General features: G+C 40.1%; 1 protein-coding gene across 1 annotated transcript in view; it reads right to left on the bottom strand.

Moving 5' to 3' along the window:
- LOC145327690 (di-N-acetylchitobiase-like) overlaps positions 1–23,737 on the bottom strand; it is a 33,382-nt gene that overhangs the window by 5,623 nt on the left and 4,022 nt on the right. The window contains exons 2-5 of the mRNA XM_080171245.1: positions 13,464–13,528; positions 12,258–12,389; positions 8,206–8,251; positions 6,732–6,794 (exon numbers count right to left, since the gene is read on the bottom strand). Of these exons, the coding sequence (XP_080027371.1) occupies positions 6,732–6,794; positions 8,206–8,251; positions 12,258–12,389; positions 13,464–13,528 (306 nt within the window). The remainder of the gene's footprint in view (positions 1–6,731; positions 6,795–8,205; positions 8,252–12,257; positions 12,390–13,463; positions 13,529–23,737) is intronic.

Below are 23,737 nucleotides of genomic sequence, written 5' to 3'. Positions count from 1 at the left end.
TCCGAACCAGTGGCGCTAGCAGGACGGGACATTCCCTGCCGCCATCAGCCGGATTTGGATCAGCAGCGCTAGCAGGACGGGACATTCCCTGCCGCCGATAGGCTGAAACATGCCACATAGCTGCAAGCTGCGAGCCAACATACGAGTGTAGTGCACCAGAACAGAGAAAAACTACGTCAACTCCAAGTATCCTGAGAGGCTACAACGCAGCCACCCATCTAGAAAAACAGATATTATGTTACATTGCAGGGATTACCACCCTGGTGTGATGGCTAAACAATAGATTTATGAGCAAAGCTTGGCAAACAAATTGTTGTGTTGTGATAAATCTAAGAATAGAACAGGCTTGGATTTATTGTGTATTGTGATAACAGCTAAAAATAGAACAGAGTTGGTAAACAAATCTGTTATGCAATTGTGATAAGGACAAAAATAGAAGCTAGATGTAATAAAATAAAGACCCTGATATACAATCAAAACACCTCAAGCCCACAGCACAACAACAATACACCCCTTATTCCAAGGGAAAGGGAGGAGCCCCTCTCCATTGAAGGCAAATACAATCAGGGTGATATAATAGATAAGCCTAGGATTAAGAAGAAAAGGCACTATTACACCAGCACACAGTTACCTCCCTCCCTCACAGGGGAAACGGACGGAGTTACCCCCGTCCCCTCACGCGCTTCCCCCTTCCTACCCACACTAGACTAAGTCCGTCTGTAGTGTGGGGCTAGCGATCGGACACACAGAGCGCCATTCACGGGTAGCGCAACAGAGTGCGGAAAATATCATAAATTCAACGGACGAAGCGGACCAATGAGAGAGCGAGTTGAGGGGTGAGAGCGCGTTTTCCCCGTGTGCGCGGATTTGACGGTGCGGACGCGCGTTGCAAGGACAGGAGATTTCACGCACACACACGCACACACACACACACACACACACCGGAGCGGAGCTACTCCATAGCATTTAACAGGGGTATTTTTAGCAAATAAAGAATTACAAGCTTCTCTCCTTCTAGCTCTAGTGTGATAAAGGAAAACCCAATCAGTTCCTGACAGCAGTTCAGACCCTCAACATCTATCTACCCCTACCAGCCTACCCTACAACCTCAGCACCTAACTAGTGATAAGTACAGCTAAGTTATATCTTTGCAACTAAACTACCAACCTAGTGATACAAACAGTGTTAGCTGTTAGGCTAGATAGCCTCAAGTGACAAACCATTCATTTTTTTGTACTGTATAACTTTGTGCCCCGCCGTTGAACCGTTGACCCAATGGACCAGCCGCAAGCCCCAGGAGGTGACCAAGCCCCAGGATGGCTCCAGGATGACCCTCAACCGGCCCCAGCCGAGTACCGCAAGCTGATGCTGAGCAATCTGCCGGAGTATAGAGGGCCGCCCAAGCAATCCTGGTCGTCACATATCCGCAGACTCGAGATGTCATGGGCGGCTTACCGCGTGCCACCTCATGATTCCCTCAACCGCCGCAACGCCCTCCTACTGTCACTGGTAGGGCAAGCGGCGGAAATGGCGTCCAATCTGTTTGGCGAGGCAGGCCAAGCCTTGACCTACGAGCAGGTCAAGGCCGAGTGTGAAATGTTATTTCGTCCTGCTTTTGAATCCCAAACGCTTAAACAAGCGTTTAGGGATTACAAGCAACACTCGACAGAACCGATACAGGCGTACATATCCACTAAATGTGCCCTGTATCGGGACGCCTATAGCCATGAGGATCTTGAGTTGTTGGTGGACGAATTAAATCGTGGAATTCGTAACGCCAATGTAAAACGCATCATGATGGGTCATGAAATTATGAGTGTACCTGAGTACACTCGTAAGGCCATGTTTACCGTCACCATGATCACAAAGCAACTGAAGGAAGGTGTGTGCCTAGTGGACTCTACCGACGGGCTGACTGGATCCGCCAGCATCCAGTTGCCCCAGTATGATGATTCGGAGCCAATGGAGATTGGCGCCTTGGCTCCGGGTCTCCACCAGATGGGGAAGGTCGCTCCAGATGACAAGGTTCCAGGACGCTGCTTCCGCTGCCAGGGGAGAGGCCACCAAGCTCGAGACTGCCCAACGCCTGTGGAAGTCAGCCTAGAGGAGAGACGTACCCAGCCACGCCGTGACCGTTCTGCCAAGTGTGAGCGTTGTCACTATGACGGTCACACGGCGGCCGACTGTAGAGCTGACTGGGCCCAGGTAGCCAGCCGCAGGCGCACCGCCGATAAGGGCGCCCCTCCAGGGAAGCCCAGCAGAGTGGCCCACATGGAAGGGGGCGCGCCCCAAGCACCCCCGCAGCAAGCAGCCGTGCCCAAAGCTGTGGACCGAGCCGATGGGATGCCGCAGTTTGGGACTGTCCCAGCTAGGATCAACGTACTGGGCGGCGCGGCTGAACCCAACCGGGTTGGCCTAGGCTTCAGCCTCAACCATCTGGGGCCAGAGCTGATACAACCCAACAATGTCGCCGAGCCAGAGATTCTGAGGCCCCAGCATTTTAGCCTCAACATGATGGAACCTGCCCGACTGAGCCTACCCAGCAAGAGTGGAGGGGCGCTGCCCAGCGTCCCTGAGACGGTGTACGGGGAGGCCCTGGCAGCCGCCGAACGAGAGAGGCAGGAGGTGCTAGCCAGCGCCTCTGCATCGATGTATGGGACGCCACCCGGCGTCGCCACCTGGGATGATGGGGGGGTGCTATCCAGCGCCTCCCACCTGGTGCCTGGGGCGACAACCGTCGCCGCCACCGAGATACCTGGATCCTGGAACGAGCCAGCCTCCAACCTGATGTCTGGGGCGACAACCGTCGCCGCCACCGAGAGACCTGAGTCCTGGAACGAGCCAGCGGTCCCAGAGGAAGGGGTGACACCCGTCACCCCCAGTCAGCCAGCGCCACCAGCCTGCAGGGAGAGCCCAGCTACATGCCATCCAGAGCCCCCTGCCAGCCAAGGGAACCCAGCTGCTCAACATCAGGATAAGTTGAATTTGTTAAATGTGTTGTATCCAAGATATTGTAAAAACCCAGCCTTGCCTGTGCCCCCTGCACCAGAGGCTGGGGAGATTGAAATTTGGGAAAATAAGGACTTGCCTGTGCCACATGCACCTGAGTTCCTAGGGCAGGGGAGGGAAGTGAGTAAGGGCGAGCCTGTGCCACATGCACTTCAGCCCCATGCCACTGGGCATGCTTTGGACAAGGGAAGGGAGCACTTGGGGCTAGGGGAGCCGACACCCAGGCAAGTGCCAGTCACTTGCCAGTCTGTCATTGGGGAGGGTATCGGGGTGCCCCGGCCGCATACAGATAAGGCTCAATGGAAACTTGTATCTAGCCAGGAGCAGCCCAGCCGTGTCCAGTCCCAAGAAGCAGCCGCGACCAGAGCTGAAGATCCCCAGCCGCGTGTACGAGGAAGATGGTTGCCTGGAAGCCTCTCCCATTGGTGGATGGTCCTGTGAGGCCTCCTGCTGGCAGCCGTGTGGCCTACAACCAGCTACGTCCTGGTGGGATGGGACTGTGCCAACCCCATTCATGTCACATCCTACAATAAAGAAAAGATGTGTAACACGGAGCCCCTACACCAGGAGGTGCCCCTGGACCATGAAGTACACGTCCTGCAGCAAGTCAAGGTGAGGGAAACCACCGGGTACAGTTGTCAACTCACCGTGTCCCAGTGGACATTCAGGTGTGGAGTATGGGGTCACCTCAAGGTGACCTCGGTCCCCACCCTCATGAGGCCAACCAAGATAGACCCAGAAGCGTGCCGAGACCTGGCCAGGAACCGAGTCTACACGTTGCCAGGCAAGACCCAGCCACTGACGTTCCAGCTGAACCATCCCTTGTTCTTCACCATCGATATGGTGGGCGCCCTCGTCAACAGCCCCGAGGGGGTGGGTTGTGAAGGGGAGGACGTCCACTTCGAGGGCCAGCTATACCGCAACGAATTAGTGCTCCAGGAGCGACGGCTGCTGGTCAAGGAGGAGACCTATGTGGTGGAGGATGGACGGGTGGAGTCCCAGTCTGACCACCTGACCCTAGAGTGTCCCCATTCTGAGCTGTCCTGCATCACTGGGGAAGCAACCTACGTGTGGGACCACCTGGGAAGAGATTGCCCCTTGAGGCTGATCCGCAGCCTCCAGCCCAGCCTGGTGATGGATGCATATCTGGTTGACCATCAGGCCCAGTTTTTCATCAACATGACCAACCCCACCTCGATTGTGAACTGCGACTTCGAGGCCCATGCCACAAACCATCCAGCGTTGTTCGTGGCAGCTGACCCAGCCGCGGCTGCGCTGCCCAGAGTGTCGGCCAGGGATGTTAACGTTCCTCTTCAAGCCCAAATACATGCAGGTTATATTGGGTTTACCCTGGAAACGCGCATGAAAAGCACCGCAGCAGAAGAAGTAGCGGCCAACTGCTGGAAGCTCCAGCAACTAGACCCGGCCCACCCGGTGCGTGTCCAGGGGAGCATGTTCTCGGTACTGAGGGGAGACATCCTGCTGCAGCTGACCTGCCAACGCCACAAGTACGTTGTCCGCGAACACAAGGAGTGTTGGGACAAAGTGCCAGTAGAGCCCACAGGGTTTGTAGACGCTGTGACACGGGTATACAGTGAACACGCCACCAAGATTCCCTGCTCCTCCACCTACCCCCTGACTGTGCACGCGGAGGAAGGCTGGATAGAGTTAACCCCCGCTCCCAAGAAAAGGCCACCCCCGCTGGATACGCCTAAGCAATTGTTGACAGAGCCCCTAGATGACTTCAGTTCAGGTGGCTTGTATTCGCAGGCTGAGTTGAACGACTGGCAACAACTGCTGGCGTTCCCAGCATACAAGAGTGCCATGCTGACCGGCCTATCCTATGGCTCCTGCGTTCAGCAAGGCAGCTGTTCGGCCACAGGAGACCATGGGATAGTGTCCTACAACATTGACCGACTGGCGGAGGAAGGAGAGGCAGCCCTGGATGTCTGGGCTGGATTTAGACAAGCCATCCACGAGTGGGGAGATGGCGCAGCCATACTGTGTTTGCTGTTGTTGATCCTCAAACTGCTGGGGGACCTAACCATCATTTCCCTGGCAGCAGCACAAGGAGGAGTCCGGGCAGCCCTGAATGCGATATCACAAGTGTTCCTGTACCATCCAGCTTTTGTATAGGAAAGCGCTGGCTAGAGCCAGGCTCAACCATGCCAAGTCCCGGGACTTTTCAGTGGACTGGGATGCCATTCCCATCGGCAGGGAAGCAGCCGAGGAAATGGTGTCTATGAAATCAACTGACAGCGGGCATGACCGCCCAGGTAGGCCAGGACCGCCCTCTGGCAGACCCCGCGGCCCCTCAGGAGGACAGGCCGCTGCTCAGACGATCAACCTGGCAGCCAGCGCCCCAGCCGCTGCCAACAACAACCAGCAGGCCCCACTGCTGACCGTTCCAGCAACAACTGTGCCACCAGCAAACCTGATACCTGCCGGCGCTGACCAACGTGTCCAACCCAAGCCAGCCTCTGCCTTCTATCCCACATTGGGAGCCCATCAACCCTAAGAAGACACTCACCACTAGGATTCCATTGAATCATTATCGTTGTATATATATCTTAGCCCTAAGGAGCGGACCGAAGGCCTCAACCACTGTCGGAAGTCTGGTAGGGAAATCATCTCCCAGCCTTCCAAGGGGAGAGTTGTGGTATTCGGCAACCGTGAGCCATGCCTATGGCACCCCTGATCTAGGGTTCGGTGGAGGGTCAATGGCCCTCCCCCGAGTCCTGGGGAAGGGGTCTAGCGACCCCCTCCCTGTGCTTAAAATTAATGATTGAATCTGTCATGTTTATTATGGTTAACTGTATTCTTAATTCTCCCCCACCCTTTTCAGGGATGGGGGATCATTATTGCCCAAACTGACCATTGTATATGTATTATGATGCTTTTATGTTATGATTATTTATTCCTATCCATGTAATTATTGTTTGTTGTATATAGCTTCAGTATCTTTTAAACCTTCAATAAAGTGACAACTGAAATAGATGTTGATCATTATCTAGTGAATGCTAGAGAAGCGTAGCTTCTCTATAGTAAGGTGTCCACGTCTGTCACACTGCCCTAATCTAATTGAACTCCGGTGTCTGCCATTTATCCCCGGCGGATACCACACATGCTTCAAAGTAGCCCTAGGCCCAAAAGTCCATTGAATTAAGATCGGGCTACTGGGAGGCCACATTTCCTTAAGATCATGAGTAACCGCCAAATTGACAAAATCCATGTTTTTGCTCTCATTTGGGCTATGATTTAGCTACAGTGGACTTTAAGTACTCAAAATGCGTGTCTCGATGAGCTTAAGACACACAAAAAATTTTGGGTCAAATTTCCAACTCCTTCCCTGTCAAAATCTTGAAAAATCAACCTCATTTCGGCTAGGATTGAGCTAAAATGGATTTAAACACGGCAAAATGTGTGTCTCAATGAGCCTAACTCCTTCTCTGTCGGACCCTATGTTTTGTGATTTTGCGCACTTAACCACCGGCGCATTTGGAATCTGCCTTGTTGAACATATACGCGTCCAGCTCGGTGTATACGTCCATCTTCATCCAAAGATTTTTTTGTGCTAAAAGGTCATTACCTAAGCTTTCTATAGTGGGGTCAAACGTCCTGATTGGTCAAGTAGTTTTCGCGCTATGGCCGTTTAAAAAATGTCCCGATTTATGTGACGCACCCTGTAGATAGATAGATAGATAGATAGATAAATAGATTACCTTAGCCTTTTTATCCCAATGAACGTCATACAAAGCTCTATTTTCACTTAATTCCAAAATATCCTAAAAATTATTATTAATTGAATTACTAAAAGAAGGTTAACAAAATAGATTTTTTCAATAATTACTCTACAGAATTTTAAAAGTAAGGTGTCAAATTAAAGATCTTACTATTTTTGTTCATACAATTTTCTTCTTTTATTTTGTTGCGTTTTAGTACCTTAAAACCGACTTAATTTTTTTTTTTTTAAAACTTAAATTATTTCAAAAATAAGAGGTCTACAAAAAAAACCGATTGCATATCTGAATTCTATGAAAAATTTTACATCTACTACTTACTAAAAGAACCGGCTAGCTATCTTAAATAAAAAGCAAAAAAGTTAATACACCTTCTTTAAAAAATTGTTATTACTTGACCAATTATCAATTTTTGGTTTTTAAAATATTTTTTTTTGTGGTCAAGTGTTTAACATCTCTCCGCTTAATAGTCTAAACCATTACCCAAATTAAAACTTTCAAAACACAGTATACTGTAATTTTCAAGGAAAATCTTTTGAAGAAAAATATTCTAGTATTTTCCAATTTATGAAAATTTCACCCCACTTCTTTGACTGGGAAGTAATATAACTAACCCAACCCTCAAGTTCATAACTTAACGTGTTTCACGATTCGTTGTCTTAAAAACTTTAGGGTTTTTCCATCATTAATTTTAATCTAATCAAATGTAAAATTGTTTATCATAACATTTTTAAAATCTTCACCCTTTGATCAAAAGATTGCTTGTATGTTGGATGGTACTTAACCTAATATCTATTTGAGGTCAAAGAGTTCTTTAACCCTTCTGATAATCTGTGAAGAATGAAATTAGGGGGAGGTTAATTTCATTCCATATCAACCCTCGTCAGAAATTGTCCAATTTTCTATGTTGAAAATGAAAGGCAGAATTGTAATGGGTTAAAAGCTAAAATTTACACAAATTTTATATTCAAATAGCCACAGATATTTCTACTTTTTAACCAAATTTAACATAAATTGTTAGTATTTACAAACAAAATACTCAATAATTGTAAAGGTCCGTAAGTCGGTTTGTAACAAAATAGAAACGTGATTTTGTCGATTTATTTGACCAATGAGAAATATACCTCACATGGTTTGACGGCTGATCAGTAATACTTTAGCTTTAGCTAGCAGCTAGGCACCTAGCGGCACGTAAATCTTTTCAATCTTTAAGATCATCTGTCCGCTGTTTAACAAATAAAAGCAAGTTGGCCGCTGGGCGGCGCTATTTATAATTTTTACGATTTATCTTGGAAGGGTGATAGTTATGGACCTGCCCCGGACCAATGAGAAGCTACACTGTAAAGGAGAACCGTGTCAGTTAAGCAGTTGGCGAGATCCCTCGGTACAAACACACAGACACACAAACACACAGACAAACAGACATCCTGTTACTTTAGTATAAGGATTATCTTACCGAATATGGCAGTTCAATTCCAGCCGCATCGCTACAATTACATCCTCTGTAAATAAAAAATCTAAAATAAGTTTTATGAAAAAACTCGTGTCCGCCGCGACTAACCCTTAGATATTAACCTTTTTGGATACTTTGCAATGTTTTAAAAAGAGACATTGCTATTTTTCGACTAGGTTTAGACTTTCAAGATTTTTAAAATTGAAGCTCTGTATAGGACTTATAATAATGACGTCATACAGTACAAATGACCAATGATAGGCCAATACTAAATTACTAATGGCGGGCCAGTAGGTATATATTTTAACTGACCAATAGTAGGACAGTATATAGCATTGCCTAATAGTAGGCAAATATACATTTAAAACATAAGGAAAAAGGATAAGAGGATGAATACTCACCCCTTTTTCATGGTAAAATACTACTTCCCCATCCCTAAATTTAGAAGCAGACGAAAATCAAAAACCGCCCAGGGCTTTTTGTAAGTCAATCATAAATAATAATGTGAATAAAAAGAAAAGCGATATTTAGCAAACAGCCGTGGGCGGTCAGAATCAGCTGAATGTTCATTATGAAAAAAATTTCCCCCTTTTTAGAAATAGAAGGATTCATCTTTCATGAACAAATTTTTTTAAATAAAAATAAAATTCTATGTAATTTTTAATTAAAACATTAAAACGAAAATATCTAATCTAATATTCTTGCCCTAAATATGGAAATAGTAAAAAGTAAAAAAATATTTTTTTAATAATTTTTAATCCTCCCATTTGAAAAGTAGTGGAATAGCAATAAATTTTAGCGCGGCAACAGCGCTGAGTAGGCCTCTAGGCCCACTGCCTATTTTCGTCTTCTAGTTGCTTCGATTCCTCTCTTTTATTTTTTTCTCTATGATTTAAAATAAATAATGGAAAGGCCAATAGGTATAGATTTTATTTGGCCAATAGTTAGCCAGAATACATTTTTATTGACAAATAGTAGACCAGTATGACGTCATTTTTTAGGCACTATAAAAAGATTAATAAACTTCTGCCGATCACTGGTAAATGTTTTGGCATGTGTTCAATTTTTCTAAAAAGAATAAAAACATTTTAAATCATGTGACAAATTTAAATATTAAAATCTGTTAGAATGATAAATCAAAGTAAAACCCTAATGAAGAAAATTAAATTTAACTTTGGGGAAGCAGATACAAAAATTAATCATTCCAAAACAGAAATTAAACAGTAAAGAATTTAGGTAAAATAATGTGTAATAGAGTAACTGTGTTATTTTATCTTTTTAAAAACGAAGCTTTTCTATAATTAGGGTCGGTCCGTCCGTCCGTCCGTCACAGTTTGCTCTTTTAGTTAATTTAAACAGGTCAGAAATGACCTATCAATTCCAAACTTTGCATGATGATTCCTGTAGTAGTTAGGTACAATTTAAAAAGCGTAGCAACTCTATAACCGTTACAAGAATGTGGGTAAGTCCATTTTAAACATGTTGATTTTTTTACTCTTTTAACAACAAATTTTTATGTGATCTAATCATCCGATTGAGCTGATTTTTTTATATTGATTCCTGGGACAATAAAGTATGATGTTATAAGCGAGGCAACTTGATAATCAAGTCCTAAAAATGTAAGTATGTCTATAAACATTATCCTGTATCAATCAACTCTATAATTAATACCATAATGTCCGTACGTCCATTTTAAACATGTCGATTTTTCACTTTAATCTTACTTCTTTCTTGTTAAAATAATCCGATTCTTCTGATTTTTTAAAAACTGATTCCTATCACAACAAGGTACAATGTTATTAGCGAAGCATCTCTATAAACAAGTCCCAAAAAGGTAAGTATGTCCTAAAACAATATCATCTATTTATGCAGTTTTGCAACAAATTTACCTACAATATTGTTTGCACTGATGCATTAATATTCTGCTAATTCAGTTCTGACAATCTACAAGTTTTAATGTTCGTTGTCCTTCCATTTCAGAGCTTTGCTTTTATGGATGTTGTCATCCTTGTTTAAATTACCTTTGTCTGCCCGTGCATCCTTTAATCAGTCAGTCCGTCCGCCATTCCGTAATGATTTTGGGGAAATAGTATACCTTCGCAAGAATTAAATGACAAGAATATAGCTAAAAACAAATCCAGTACCTGTTCTAGCATCCCTTAAAGGAGAACCCAATCGGTTCAGTATTTAGCGAAATCTTATGCTTCAGACAAAGAAACCTTACTTCCTAAATAAATTGTTTAGCTTCACCCATAAAAATTTTTCTCTTATTCATTCGAATCCGGTGGATAAGAACCGGTTCTCATCCATAAAAAAAAAACTATGTCTAACATCGTATTATATCCAGCTTTCTACGAATATAAAAATGTACAATCATTAGATAAAAAACCAGTTTTTTTAGCCGATGCCTTCGGCACCTCGGGGCTAAAAAATCGGTTTTAATCTTATAACTGTACATTCTATATCCGCGGAAAGCTGTTTATAATACGATGCGAGAAATAACTATAATAACATAATAAATTAGGCCAGGATTTAAATTTAACCAATTTATATCAAATCCCTCATTGTTAAATAATTAGTATCAGTTGAATATTTTAATTTAATCTCAAAATTTTAAATTGTACCAAATTGTGAATAAAATACAAATTTTAAAAATCTAGATCAGATATTTTTTTTCAAATTTAAAGAGTTAGGACATTTAATTATTCAAGTACTTTAGTGATGAAATATTAAGGGATCTACTGCAGTTTACGGTAAAATATTGCTGGTAACGAATATTGCTAAAAATCTATGAATTGTAAAGGCTGCTAGGTGCCAAACGGCTGAACGTACAGATCATGCCCGTACACTGTTTTAAGCGGCATAAGAAGGCCTATAAATAATCTGGAATAGCCATAAATCAATAATGCATAATTATCTCGCAGTGCAGAGAAATGCGCGAAAAAGGCCTATTTTACGAGTTTTTTCTTCAGTGAAGATTTCCCTGTTCATCATTGGATCTTGGCTATTCCAGATTATTTGTAGGCCTTCTTATGCCGCTTAAAACAGTGCGCGGGCATTATCTGTATGTTTAGCCGTTTGGCAGCTAGCAGCCTTTAAAATTCATAGATTTTTGGCAATATTCGTTACCAGCAATATTTTACCATGAACTGCAGTAGATCCAAAGACTGATACTAGGACGATTACTTAATGTAGCGAATCTTTGTGAATCCTAAACTCAAAAACTTACAAAATATTACGATCATGATTATGTGTAAAATATCTTCATAATTGTAGGCGATTACTTAAGATAATATAAATCCTATTATATAAAGTATAAAACTTTTTTTGTTTGTAGCGAAGAATCTCGCCAACCACCGAACAGATATGGTTCTCCTTCGGAAGCTTCGTATAGGCCCTGAGATGGTTTTAGGCTATTTTACTTTGATAAATAAGTCCCTTCCATATCCCTTCGAAAATGAGCCCCTAGATCCTAGAGGCGCCGTCGCTGGTAATCACTATAGTCTCTAAATCTAAATCGCTGCCTGTCTTTGGAAATTTGTCGGGTTTGAGTACGGAACACAAAAGACGTTAAAATAGAAACTGGTAAATCAGGTGTGTGACTTCTGTTAAATTAGACATTGTTATATTGTCTTAATAGTAAATTAAACCAACCTACCTCGTCAATTACCTCATACAGGCGAAGATGCTGTCCATGACATGAAACGCCATGGTCCAGCAACCTAGGATAACCAAGGGAAACAAAAGGTCTCCTGTTCTGTCTAAACACCCTGGGTATTAGGTTAAGTAACACCCATCAGACAACCTACCCTTTGATTCACGACCTTTGTCTGAGAAGTCCTAACAGTTTATGGTAATGAAACGCGCCTGTTTTGGGTCAAGGCAATCTCTCTACTTTAACTATGATGTCGCGCACCTGACATAGTAGCAGTAGGAACCATTCTTAACGTCTTTAGTTATGACGCGGTGTAAGGCCGAGATTCGAACCTATCACCTCCCCGACAACGAGCGAGTGCGCTACGTGTTGAGCCACGGTCACGTTTTTATAAACCAACCTGAAAGGCACTTCTTTAATATAGCAGACACCATTGAGAAACTCTTGACAAGGATATCTGTATCCATACCAGGGAACTCCAAGGATCATTTTCTTCACTGGAATACCCATGGATTTATACTTCTTTACACCTCTAAATTAATAGTTATTTCTCACAGCTTTCCGCGGATATAGAATGTACAATTATAAGATTAAAACCAGTTATTTTAGCCCAGAGGTGCTGAAGGCACGGGCTAAAAAACTGGTTTTAATCTTATAATTGTACATTTTTATATTCGTAGAGAGCTGGATACAATATGATGCTAGACATAGTTTTTTCGTATGGATGAGAACCAGTTCCTATCCACCGGATTTGAATGAATACGAGAAAAGTTTTTATTGTATCGCATCTACTCTTCAACCAGAATTTGTCCGCTTTATGAACTTCACTTGTTAAGCCATTTTTGTCCTGAAAACATTTAAAAGTAGAATGTGGCCAATTTCATCAATTCCATATAGTTACATAAATAGTTATATTTGTGGAACGTAAGATATAGAGTGCGTAGATGTATTGGCAGAGGAAGCTATGTCGTTCATTATGGACTTCATTTCTTGGTCAGTTTGTTCATTTAGTAGGAGGAGTATGGGTTGGTATCTTTATTTCAGCAAGCTAAAAGTTTTCCTTTATTAGAGTACAAGAAAATCTGGTGCCAACATTCAAGTAATTATAAATTGATTAGTACATAAGTCGGATCTACTGCAGTTCACAGTAAAATATTGGTGGTAACAAATATTGCCAAAAATCTATGAATTTTAAAGGCTACTAGCTGCCAAACGGCTGAACGTACAGATCATGCCCGCACACTGTTTTAAGCGGCATAGGAAGGCCTACAAATAATCTGAAATAGCCATAAATCAATAATGCATAATTATCTCGCAGTGCAGAGAAATGCGCGAAAAAGGCCTATTTTACGCGTTTTTTCTTCAGTGAATCTTTCCCTGTTCATCATTGGATCTTTGCTATTCCAGATTATTTGTAAATGTAGGCCCTCTTATACCCCTGAAAATGGTGTGCGGGTATGATCTGTATGTTCAGCCGTTTGGCAGCTAGCAGCCTTTAAAATGCATAGATTATTTTGCAATATTCGTTACCAGCAATATTTTACCGTGAACTGTAGTAGATCCCATAAGTCTGTACGGCAATAATGTTTAGAAAGTTAAAAAATACCTTATTATTTTGTGTATAGGAGAGTTAGCTCTGGCCTTACATCTTTCATTCTCAAACATCTGACTCTTAATACACAATTCATTATAAAGCTATAGGGCTAGCAGGGGCGTCCAAGCTTTTTCATTTGGGGGGGGGGGATAAAACTTGAAAATAAAAATTTTTGGAGTGCCAACGGCACCCCCAAGCTCATTTTTTTTTTTGGGGGGGGGGGGTAATCCTTATATCATATAGGTAATTTTTTTTATTTGGGGGGGTAAAAATTAAAAATCCAGAATTTTTTTTGGGTCCAAGGAAGACAAAAATATCTTCTTCTTTTTCAAAAATGTAATTCATCTTCAAAAATCCATATTTACCTTAATGACTGTCTCTCTGTTGTATATTTATACAAAGATATCTTAATAACGCCTCTACTTATTGTGTTTTATTTACAGTGAAGCTTTAAATGCGTCATCTAATTTTAGAGGTCCTACGACAAACGCAGGAGTCCCAAACGTCGGAGTGGACACTTAACCTAACCTAACCTATTTTAGACCATCTTATAGGTTTTTTAAATGCCTAACCCCTGCGGGGGGCTTATTTGTTCATTCATATCTTAACCTAACCTAATCTGTATAGAAATACTTAATAGAATTAATATTTTAACACTCCTGCGTTTGTCCACTCCTGCGTTTGTCCAATCCCATAAAAGTACTTAGGGGTTAAAGTTATATCATTTAACAGTAAGCCTTATGTCTGCCCGTCTTTCTGTAATTTCATTCAGGTATGATATGTAAGATCTCTGAAATAGCCTGGTCAATTTTATTTAGCTTTTAAGGTTAACTTTTTTGCTTTTCATTGTGATGTATAGTCCCTTTCTTCCTGATTTGAGAGCAATGTATGTATTTTGTAATTTAGCTTTTAGTTCTTGTGTCAACCGTTTCGGAGCAAGACATTGCTCTGCAACTCGGCACGATCATAAAAGTGAATAGTTGCCATTATATTTAATATTATTATTGTATGTTTAACTTGTCTTGAATTAATACACTTTATTAGAATATTTAGCTGTTTGTTCTTGCTATTACTACACGTCATTTTGGCGCAGTAGTGTAGTACGAATCTATAGCTCAGATTTTCTTTTAATTGTATTATTTCTTTGCTTTTGGTTTTTGTTCAGGATATTTGCAGTGACCAGGATGGACATTGCTGAGTGGAGAAAGATGTCTCAGGAGGAGAAGGATGTGTACATGTTAAGTTTTTGGGGTACGGTCAAGAATGAGATCCATGCTCTTGGAACTAGAATTGATAATGTGGCGGCGGAGCTGGATGGGCGTATGACGCCGCTGGAGACGAAAGTTCAGGAGTTGACGGATAAGGTTGATACTAATAGTGCTGCGGTTACTGGACTGGCTACTCGGATGGACGATTTAGAAGATCGTCTTGATAAGGTGGTAGTGCCTAGTGTTGATAATGATATCAAAACTGAGAATGTGACAGTTGTGGATGAGTTTATGACTGGCCAGCAGCGAATTCTGGAAAAGATTGCTCAGCGGAATAGTTTGAATGACCAGCAGAATGGTTTGAATAACCAGCAGGATGGTTTGAATAACCAGCAGAATGGTTTGAATAACCAGCAGGATGGTTTGAATGACCAGCAGAATAGTTTGAATAACTCTATGCCGTGGCAGAGGACGGCTGGAGGATCTGGAGGATCTGGAGGATCAGAGGAGAAGCCTAAATTGTTTGCTAGTGGTTCTCGAACTATTTTTGGTGGAATGCAAGATCATGAAGATAAGATCATAAAACTTTGGGAGTTGTCTAGGGTTGATGCTGTGGATAATATCTACAATGGAGTTCTCATGTGGTGGCCAGCCCTTTCTGAGGTTAAAGCGGAGGATTTTAATACGCTCAATTTTTTTGAAGCTGGACTGAGTGAATCGCAGGTTAGTTGGTGTAAATCTCTTGTTTATGTACCAGATAGATCTTTGTATGTTTCGCAGGGGGAGGAGAATGTTCATAGGTACAATGAAACGTGTGCTAAACTTGATGATCAGTTCAGAAAAAATGCGCCTGAATTTTTGGTTGACGATGATGTGATTTTCTTTGATGATTATTTGGAGAGGTTTTGGATGACTACTAGACGTTATCATATGACTAATCATCAAGTGTGTAAGGAAATTTTGTTTGAGAAGTGTGTGGGTGTAAGAACCGCTTGTGGTTATACACTAAAACCTGCTGATATGGAGAATAGACGATTAACATTAAAGGGGTACTTGTGTAAGATGCGAGAGACATTTTTACCACCCGACATGAAAAATGTGTGTAAGGATGCGTATTTGAGTGTTAAGCAACATGAGAATGATAAGATTGATGCATTTTTTGATAAGATACTATCTTTCTGGAAACGTGCGTATCCGAAACCAACTGATGATATGTTTATGGATTTCTATTCTCAAGTGTGTAATGTGATCTTATCTCCACTTTTGGCTAATCAGATGCGTCAATTTGTGTTGGATTTGGAGCGTGACGGACAAGTGCGAATGATAACGAAGTTTCGGACAGAGTTAATAGTTAAAGCACAACTGATTGTTAAAGGACTACAATTTAACCAAATTTCAGGGTCAATGGCTAGAGGATGTACAACAAACCAGATGGCTTTGGCTAAAACGATGGTTGGTGGCGTTGGTTCCAAGTCAAATCCTGTAACTATTGATCAGGTTAGTGATGAAGATAATTTGTCATACGAAATAAATCAATGTGAAATTGATTTAGCTGATGAATTTGGCGGACCAGCTGAACTTATTCCTTTAATTGGCGCAATTCAAGGTGGTTTTATTTGTTATTATTGTAACAGAAAAGGTCACATGATGAGGGATTGTTTTGATATTAGAGATAAAAAGTTGCCTAATCCTAAAGGAAAATACTTTTTGCGGTGGGGAAACAAGCCTTTTGTTCCTTATAAGACGGGGCAAAAGAGTTTTAAAAAGAATGAAAATAGTATTGATTAAAAGAAATTGGTTGGTGAAATTGAAGGAGAGGTGAATGAAGGGGAGGATACGAAGGAAGTAGCGTATGTCGATGGTTTAGGGGCACGTGATTGTGAAGATGATCTTGTAGCGGAAGTCGAGGCATGGAATAATGCTATTATAGATGACATTTTATGGTATTAATGTTTTGTATGTATTATTGTATTTTGTATATTAAAACCTTATTCCATTTTCTACTTGTTACGCGGCATTGTTTTGATTTATGCGCATTGTAAATAAACGACAACAAAACGAAATTAATGATAAAGAGTGAACGAAGCAACTCTAATTTTGTGATAATTTATTTTGATGGTTTATTTTGAATTATGAAAAGATAACATATTGTTTATAAACGTATATGAAATTATGAGATTATGTTATAATGGAAATCAAAATAATTAATTTAGTTTTTGATTATGTTTTGTTGAAATTAGAAAAATTCATTTTTGTTTCAGACTGTTGTGGAGTCTAACAGAGATACGAATAATAAAAAAGTGAAAATAAAAAACGAATTAGGAATACAATTTTGTAAAATTGCTATTGAAAGAATATTAAATTGAATTTAAAATTGAATTAAATTTGATAAAAATGTGAAATTAGATATTTAAAGTATTAAATTTTGATGAATTGTGGAAAATTGTTTTAAAAGTTGAGTCAGTTATTGTGGTTTTAAGTATTTAATTTTAAAACAATTATATTGCGATTTAGTAATGTTGATTCAGCAAAATTTTTTATGAAGTTTAGAATTTCATGAAGCAAAATTGTTATAATGCATTAGATATAATCGTGGAGTAGTCTCTCTCTATGAAGGAAGGGAGGGGTTGTCTCTCGGAGTTGGTATGCGCAAATATGGTGGAGCTGTCTCTTTTGTTTGAGGAGAAAAGGGGAGTGAACATATTTGCAAAGAAGTTTGCACTATCTCTCAGAGCTGGTATGCGCACATATGAATTATATATGGTGGAGCTGTCTCTTTTGTTTGAGGAGAAAAGGGGAGTGAATATATTTGCAAAGAGGTTTGCACTATCTCTCAGAGCTGGTATGCGCAAAATGGGGTGGTGTAGAGAGGTAGTTGAATTTCAACTTTTAAAACTTTCATACATCAAAGTAGTGTGCAGGAGATCAGTTGTTAATCTAATAATAATAGTTTTATTAGGTAATATTTTATTGAATTACAAAAGAATTGAATTTATGGTATTTAGAAAGATTAATTTGGTGATTGATTTTTGATTCATGTTATATTTCTTAATACAATTTCTTTTATTGAATGTGTTGCAAGTTTATTTTGTTCAGTGAAAACATTTAAATATGGCATCTAAAATAATTGTATTTTATTTTAGATTGGTCGAGAAGAGTATTTGTGGTGGTTGAGAGATACTGTCATCATTATTTATTTGATGGTGAGTTGTTAAGAATTTATTTTATGCTGTTACTATTTGATTAATATTATATATATTTGCTGCTCGGAAATTAGTTTTGTAAACAATTTGTTATATATATATATTAATACCGATATTAATTCTTAGTTAAAGTGATTTATCTATTAATTGGCATCTAAAATGTTTGTAATATTTTAGATTGGTCGGAGAGAAGTTTTGCTGATTGTGTGTTAAGAGATATTTTTGGGACGTTTCTGTTGGCCGGAGAGAAGTTTTGTTGATTGTGGATTAAGAGATATTTTGGACGTTTTCTGTTGGTGGATGAAATTTTGTCGGTGAGTGATTTGTTTTATTCCGTTATTCTGTTATTTGTTGTAAACAGCTGGATAGTTATTTGATAGAAAATTGGATAGTTACAACCTCATAACTGCTGGTGTTGGTTAGATAGCTGTTTTATAAGTTTCATGAAGATTCTGAGATGGCGGCTGGAGCGGCTGAAGTCTACGTTCCAACGAAGATTGGTGGCATGGAAATCTTGACTTTAATTGACAGCGGCAATGCAAGAGGCTGCCTGATATCTCAAGTGTTGGCTAGAAAGCTTGATTGTATAATTGAAGAGACGGATTCGAAAGCAACAGGCGTGCAGGGTTCCAGCATCAAGATTGATGGCGTTGTTCGAAATGTTGAATTTCAGATTGGAGGTCACAGTTTTCAAGAAGATTGCTTTGTTATTTCTGGCATGACTGTACCTATGAATCTAGGCAGTCATTGGCTGAACAAAAATCACGTGAAGACGATATTTGCCAAAGATGGCAACAGGATTGAGATGCATGGAATCAGTGTGAATTTGGTAGCTAAACGAAAAATTGTAGTGAAGAATTTGGTTCATACGGTTCTGGAGAAACTGGAGAAGGCAAGAACTAAGAAACCTGAGATTAATGTAGCTGAGTTGCAAGACCAAAAATGGATTTGTTCATTGAAAAATCGAATAGAAATTCCAGCATTAAGTACAGTGGTGGTAGAAGTTTCAACTAAGGGAAATATGCCTGAAGGACAGTTGTGTTATATAGCTCCTAGACAAGGTTACTGTAGCCGAAATAACTTGTTGATAAATGAAGGAATTACGGAGGTGGGAAAAAACGGTAAAATTATGACTAAAATTACGAATTTTGAAACTGTTAAGAAATCTGTTCCTGCTGGTACTTTGGTTGGAAATCTGTTTTTAGCGGAGAAGATAGCGATGTTGCAAGAGAACAGAGTTAAAGAAGATGTGTCAACAACATTAAAGAAGATTCGTTTTATTAAAGACAAATTGAAGTTGGATAAAGTTCCGTTTTTAAAAGATAATGTCTCTTTAAAAGGAAGAATAGTTGGTTTGTTTTTAAAGAATTTTAAGGCGTTATCGATTGACCCTACGGATATTGGATCTTGTACTTTGGAGGAGTATGACATTCAGTTAGTTCCTGGAGCTCAACCTTTCAAAAATAGAATGATTAGACTTAATCCTCATCATGCAGAGAAACTAAAAGAACAGATTGATTTATGGTTGGAAACAGATGTGATAGAAGAATGTAATTCACCGTTTAATTCTGGAATCTTTGCTGTTAAGAAGAAAGTGGGAAACACTAACGAGGTGAAAGTCAGGTTTGTCCTGGACTATCGCTCGTTAAATGAGATAACTGAGAAGATATGTTACCCTTTGCCTAACATTGGTGAGCTATTTGACAAACTTGGAGGAAAGAAGATTTTTACGTCTATTGACCTTACTTCGGCGTATAATTCAATGCACTTGAAGGAATCTGCCAGGAAATATACAGCATTTTGTTCTAATGGACGGCAGTATTGCTTCAAGAGGCTACCGTTCGGATTGACCAATGCCCCAAGTGCATTTGTAAAATTGATGGATAGAGTAATGGATTTGAGTCCTGAATTAAGGGCATTTTGCCTAGTTTATTTGGACGATGTTCTTGTATATAGTATGAATGTGGAGGAACATCTGGAGCATCTGAATACACTACTACGAACATTTTGTGAAGCAGGCCTCAAGATTAATCTTGGAAAATGTACATTGTTTGCAGAGGAAGTGAAATTTCTGGGTCATATTATAAATGAAGAAGGCATATTCATGGACAAAGCATATATTGAAAAGATTAAGAATTGGCCAGTACCTGAAACAGGTAAAGATATTCAAAGATTTACTGGTTTCATAAATTATTATGGTTCATATTTCAAGAATTTTTCTGATATTACGGCACCATTGAACAAATTCAGAAACAGTAGTAAAATAGAATGGGATGAAAAAAGTATGGAAGCTTTTACAAAGATTAGAGAATTGTTCTGTGAAGAAATAAGTAAATCATTTCCGGATTGGAGGATGGAGGCTGAACCATTTGTGTTGGATACAGATTGGTCTTCTATAGCTATGTCTGCAGTGTTAAGTCAAAAACAAACTGGTCAAGAGAAAATGATATCGTGTTGGTCACGTGTTTGTTCAACTCATGAAGCCAATTATGCAGCGCATAAAGGAGAATTATGTGCATTAGTGAATGCTGTTGAAAGATTTGAATGTTATTTGAGACACAAGAAGTTTATCGTGAGAACTGATTCAGCTGCACTGAAACATCTATCTACTTGGGGGCAGAACGGATATTTTGTTGGTCTCACCATAAGGTGGATAAACTTTTTATCCACCTTCAGTTATGAGGTTGTACATAGGCAGGGCAAGATGCATACTAATGTTGATATATTGTCACGTACTGCATTAGAGGATAGTAAAGATAGGATATCTAAATTATCGACGGACGAACAAGGAGAGTTAATATTAGATACTGTATATCAATTAGAAGATCCTAAATTGTGTCTTATTGCAGGAATTGGAGCAGAGACGGCCAGTCAAATAGCGTCCAGATTGAAGGCGAGAGAATTCAGTCGTAGTCTGGAGAAGGATCCTGTTCTAGTTGAGGTGAGGAAATTCATTGTAAATAATGTCAAACCCACGTCCAGAGAATTGTCTCAAATGCCTTATCGTGGTAAACAAATATTAAGGTTTTTTGAACATTTGAGTTTTAAAGACGGTTTAATTATTTTGACTTCACCTATGAGGCTCCAGAAGGAATTTCAATTTATAGAACGGGTAGTGGTACCTATTGGAATGTACAATAAAGTTTTTTTGTTAGCCCATGCAGATGTTACAGCAGGACATAGGGGTTATTTGGAGACTTTGAGCAGGATTAATCGTCACTTCATTTTTCCCTATGTGTCTAAATATGTAGCGGCGGCAGTTGCAAATTGTGTCATTTGTTTGAATAGACGTAAAAAAACAAAACATAATCATAATATAGAATTTTCTCCTTTGGCTGGGGAGGCTATGGCAGAGTTGGCCATAGATGCTATAGGTCCTTTGAATGAGTGTGAATATAATGGAGTCATTTGTAAGCATATTTTAATAGTAGTTGACAGTTGTACTAGATATGTGTGGTTGTTTGCTATTGAAGATGTTAAAGCTGAAACAATTATTGAATGTTTGAAGTTTAATTTATTTTCTGTTTGGGGATTGTGCGAGAGAATCAGGACTGACAATGCACAAAGTTTCAAATCGAAAGTTTTTAGGGAAGTTTGTTTAAGGTTGGGAATTGAACAAATTTTTATCCCTCCCAGATCAGCTAATTCGAACTTTAGTGAAAGATACAACCAATCGGTGTATTCGTTTCTTAAGACTGATTTACGTTTTCAAGATGGAGATTGGGCTCATAAACTTAAAGCTACACAATTTTGTATGAACACTTCTTTTAATCGGAGGTTAGGATGTTCCCCGTTTTTCAAGATGTTCCTAAGAAACCCTAAACTTCCGCTTGACGCATTTGATCCTTTAACACGCACGAAAATTAAACATATGAATTTTTCAGAGTTATTGGAGTGCCTTGACAGAAATTGGAGAACTGGACAAGAGAGGACTGAGAAGTATTTACAGGTAGAAAATACAGAAAGGATAGGTCGGCCGATAGCTATAAATTCCTATTGTTATATTTATTATGACGTCACAACGATTGGTGTAGCTCGTAAACTCTGTTCATTATGGGTGGGTCCGTGTCTAGTGACAAAAGTAATTTCTGACAGTTTGTTCGAGGTTCAACCCCTAGAAAAGTGTAGATTGAAAGATAAAGGGGTAAGAATTGTGCCAAGGGATAAAATATATGTTATTGAGAGTACTCTAGACTTGACTCCAGATGAAAAGATTGACTTAGTGATTACAGATGAGTTTTTCTCTGTGGACAATACCTTGAAAGTAAACTATGACTTTCCCAATACTTTAAGAAATTTATCTTGTTCAGGCGTTTCTGAAGAGGAGAATAGTTGTGGCGCTAGTCCAGAGGTGGTTGGAAGGCGGAAGGATGGACAGGTAACACCAGATTTTTTGGAGAAATCTTTTTTGGGTGTTGGGTTGTCACAGCAAAGGTCAAATGTATCTCAGGATAATGAAAATTTAGATGATTTAGTTGAGGATCTTAGTGATACTTTGGAAAGTACTCATATTTCTGACAGTGTAGATACGAATGATAGAACTGACAAAACTAAGTTAGACTCTACATATTCTACTATTAGTAAAGATAGTGTAGATACGAATGATACAACTGACAAAACTAAGTTAGACTCTACATATTCTACTATTAGTAAAGATAGTGTTTTTCATGGAGATTATGCGTCTGAAAATAGTTTAATTGACAACAGTTTGGGTGTAGAGGATATTAACATGGAATCTGCTAGAGAATTAGAGTCTCGAATGAGTATTTTAGAGGACACTTTTCCAAAACTTCAAAGTAAAATTGTAAACTTGGAGCAGAGAAGGGGAAGTGTTAAACGAGGTAGGGATGTTGAGGAGGATGAATTAGATAGATCATTAGATAATGCAAAATTGCAAAAAATGTCTGAAACTATTCCTGTGAAAGGTCGTCCTAAAGGTTCTACAAATGAAGTACAATTACAAAAATTGGATGAAGATAGACAGAATAGAGATAAAGATAGATTAGAACGTTATTCGGTAGCAGATGTAGTAACTCGGAACCTCGCAAAATTGATTAAAAAATAATATTTGTAATAATTTGTATAATATTTGCAGGAGAAGGGATTACCATGATAGCCGTCGGGAGCGTGATGACAAGCGAGGAGGCGGCGGTGGTGACAAACATGACCGGAATAGACGAGATGGAGATCGTGGTATGCGAAAGAGGTCACCTGACGCCTGTAGTTCAAAAAGTTCTGGACGTTCTGGACCAATACCTGTGAAGAAATCCAAGGATGATAGAGGAGTCAGGTATTTGGATATTTTGTTATTTGTTGTTGTGATGCAAACCTATTGTTGTATTATTGTTGGTGGTATGTATACGTCACAGGATCCACGGTTAGCGGCTTATGATTGTTCTCAAATAAGTGATGTTGAACTTAGATCAGCTGCCTGTTTGCATGATAGGATGGAACCGGTCAGATCTGTGGAATTACTGGGGTTAGCAGAAACCGATTTTATACTGTCGGAGGCTATTAGTTGTGAGGTTAGGCTAAAATTGGAGCGCTGGTTTTGCGGCACTGCGAGTCATGTGCACGTATTAGACGTGCCACATGAAAAACAGGTAGAGTTGAGTATGGATGAATGTAGAAGGGTTTTCCATTCTGGCAAGTATCAGCATGATGGTATTAGTTTCAAAGTGAACATAGATTTGCCAACTGTTCACAGTTTTACGGTTAATGGAACATTGTCACCTTTTTGGGATGTTGGTGGTGAAAATATCCAATGCAAGACACTGGGAGTATACGCGCATAACATGTGGTTCAACTTAGGTTTTGCTATTGGGACTTTGCATATATTAGTAAAAAATACTCCAGTTTTGATCAAGGGAAATGT

The sequence above is a fragment of the Acartia tonsa genome, chromosome 9 (assembly GCF_053477335.1).
Source record: "Acartia tonsa isolate MP-2025a chromosome 9, ASM5347733v1, whole genome shotgun sequence".
In the NCBI taxonomy this organism is placed as follows: domain Eukaryota; kingdom Metazoa; phylum Arthropoda; class Copepoda; order Calanoida; family Acartiidae; genus Acartia; species Acartia tonsa.
This window is presented reverse-complemented; position numbering and strand designations above follow the sequence as displayed.